The sequence below is a fragment of the Austrofundulus limnaeus genome, unplaced genomic scaffold (genome assembly GCF_001266775.1).
Source record: "Austrofundulus limnaeus strain Quisiro unplaced genomic scaffold, Austrofundulus_limnaeus-1.0 Scaffold6, whole genome shotgun sequence".
Taxonomy (NCBI): domain Eukaryota; kingdom Metazoa; phylum Chordata; class Actinopteri; order Cyprinodontiformes; family Rivulidae; genus Austrofundulus; species Austrofundulus limnaeus.
This window is the reverse complement of record NW_013952408.1, coordinates 489,917-492,377: the sequence shown is the minus strand read 5'-3', so window position 1 is coordinate 492,377 and position 2,461 is coordinate 489,917. Positions and strand designations below refer to the sequence as shown.

The 2,461-nt window shown below is 39.4% G+C and overlaps 2 protein-coding genes across 3 annotated transcripts in view; one reads left to right on the top strand and one right to left on the bottom strand.

The window, feature by feature from the left end:
* Nucleotides 1-2,385, bottom strand: part of egfra (epidermal growth factor receptor a (erythroblastic leukemia viral (v-erb-b) oncogene homolog, avian)) — a 44,178-nt gene extending 41,793 nt beyond the window's left edge. Inside the window, exon 1 of the mRNA XM_014029209.1 lies at nt 2,079-2,385. Coding sequence (XP_013884663.1) covers nt 2,079-2,157 — 79 coding nt within the window. The 5' untranslated portion in view covers nt 2,158-2,385. The remainder of the gene's footprint in view (nt 1-2,078) is intronic.
* mmp16b (matrix metallopeptidase 16b (membrane-inserted)) overlaps nt 2,176-2,461 on the top strand; it is a 29,903-nt gene continuing 29,617 nt past the window's right edge. Inside the window, exons 1-2 of one of the 2 annotated variants that reach the window (XM_014029236.1) lie at nt 2,176-2,267; nt 2,349-2,436. In XM_014029236.1, coding sequence (XP_013884690.1) covers nt 2,422-2,436 — 15 coding nt within the window. In that variant the 5' untranslated portion in view covers nt 2,176-2,267; nt 2,349-2,421. The remainder of the gene's footprint in view (nt 2,268-2,348; nt 2,437-2,461) is intronic. The other variant, XM_014029241.1, reaches the window with a different exon arrangement.

Below are 2,461 nucleotides of genomic sequence, written 5' to 3'. Positions count from 1 at the left end.
CGTCTGTGTTGAGACATTCTTTTGAACAGTGGCTGCTTTGTTTCCCCGATGTATAACTGGTCGCAGTCCGGCAGTGCTTAAAAGCCTGAATTTTGCCTGAAACTCTCAGACTGAAGAAGTCTCTTGGAGGAGAGACGAAACGTTTCATTAGAGAAGAACCCGTCCAGAGGACCTATACTATTTTTTTTCTTTTTGTTATTTAGACTGAAGCAGCACTTATAGCAACAAATTATTGAACATACCTGGATGTAAGCCTGGATGAATAAACCCCACAAATCTTTATTCTGTTCTGACACAAAACTTATTATGAACATCCCCAAAGTCAAAAACGTCTATATCGTGTTGGACAGTGAGAGAGAAACAAATCATGAATCAGAAAATGCAAACAAATTGGTGTCTCAGCATCTTTGGCCAAAAATAAAAACAGAAAACTGATTTGTTCAGTAGTCCACCGAGCCTGCACTGTCTCTCTTTAGCAAACAAACACTTTTGATTTGGTGTGTGTCTGCAGAGAACCATTACTGAGGATCGGCAGTCAGAGGAAGTGTCACGTGTGCTGCTGGTGCTGAACACATGTGTCTTCTCTGCTGATGAGGAAGAAGAGCGCTGAGCAGCAATCAGTGCACACAATTATGATCCAAGAGAATCGGAAGCTCCAATCATTAGGGACTAAAGTGATCCTGGTCACTCTCTCTCCTACATCTGCAGCTCCAGGAGGCCTGAGTCACGCAAACGTGGACTGAATCTGACTAAGGTTTTAAATCCCAAGATTTTTCTACAAACTGTATCGTATCCGAAGAGCGAGAAGAAGTCAAGATAACCATAAAATGTCATGCTTTTATCAGTTTAAATGTTTGCCAAATTTCTTTTTTGCAAGAAATTTGAAGACAAACTTGTTTTTGAAGTTTTTTTCTATAAATTTTGTGTAACTAGATGTTCAAAAAGTAAAAAAAAAGAACCCCTAAGTGACAGAAGTTCAATTTATATGAAGACAAACAAACAAACACAGAAAAAGTAATTGCTTTTTAAAGTGACCCATCACATCGAAACCAGGATTAAGTCCAAAAGTGGAATGTGGAGAAATAGACAGATAAAGTTTTGGTTTAAAAGTGTGCAAATTTTTCATTTTGTCAAAATATCATGAATTAATGCCCTATCAATGTATCATTTGAATGAACTGTTTGAAATATAATCCTAAAAAAATTGAAGCATTTTTTATGCAGTAGCAACAAAAAAACAAACAAACAAAAAAAAAAACACCTGATTTGAAGGAAAAACACGTTGAAATTTTGAATTATTCCCTGTGAGCTAGTAATGTTTTTGTTTCTTTCCAACTGGGAAATCTTAATATATAAATAATTTTTGAGGTTTCCTCTTTATATTGACATAAAAAAATTACTCAATAAATTTACATAAAATTATGATTCAGACCAAATAGTAATGTATTATCGTAACCAACAAGACAAATGAAGTCATATCTCTGGAAAAGCTTATGATATCAAAATGATCCAGGTATTAAAACGTAGCTTTTAAAGCAGGAATCTGAAAATGTAATTAGGTCATTTTGTCCAAATTTGACTTAATCCTCATTTCGATGTGATGGGTCACTAATTGATTCATAAATAAATATAATATAGAAGAAATTTAGGGGGAAAGAAGGGGATCATGTCAGAAAATTGCTCAATCAACATCCACCTCATCATCATCATCATCATCAGTGTGGAGCAAACTCGGATCCTCTTGACAAAGATGCTCATTTGCCTAATTAACTAATTGGCCAATTAATCCCGCATCGCGCATGCGCGTGCATTCTGCTCATTACCCGCTACTTCCACTGTGAAATAAACTTGTTTTCAGCCTTGCTTCATTATTTGAATGCTTTAAGCAGGTCACGGAGTGAACAGCGGGACTGTGAGAAACTTTTTTTCTCCCTCCTTGCAGGATCAAGTTTCTCTCTCCCTCTGTGCGGCTTCGTGGCCAGGCTCGAGGTTTCTCTCAGATTTATGGAAATGTAGGGCAAAGCCAAAAACAGAGGGGAAAGTGGGGGGAAAAAAGGCAAAAAAACTGCTCTCACGTACCTTTCTTTTCCGCCAGAACACAGGAGCCCGAGCAGAGCAGAAAGGTGAGGCTGATCCAAGAGAGAAACCGAGCTGCCATCGTCTCTGGTTGTTTGTTTGTTTTCCGACGCTCCTGGATGAGAAGGAGTCACTCCATGTCGACAAGACGCGCTCTTCCGACTGAAACGAGGACTTTTATTTCCGTCCCAGGTGGAGCAGAATACTTTCCCCCCACTTCTTTCTCTGAGAAAGTCCAACTTTGACAGCTCCTCCTCTTACATATGTCTTCAGCAGTCTGAGCCCTAACAGCGCGAGGACAAACTTCTGGCTGAGGTGACGTCACCCAGCGGAGGAGGCAGGACAGATGCGCCGAACTCAGGTGAACACAAGACCCTCTCACTGAG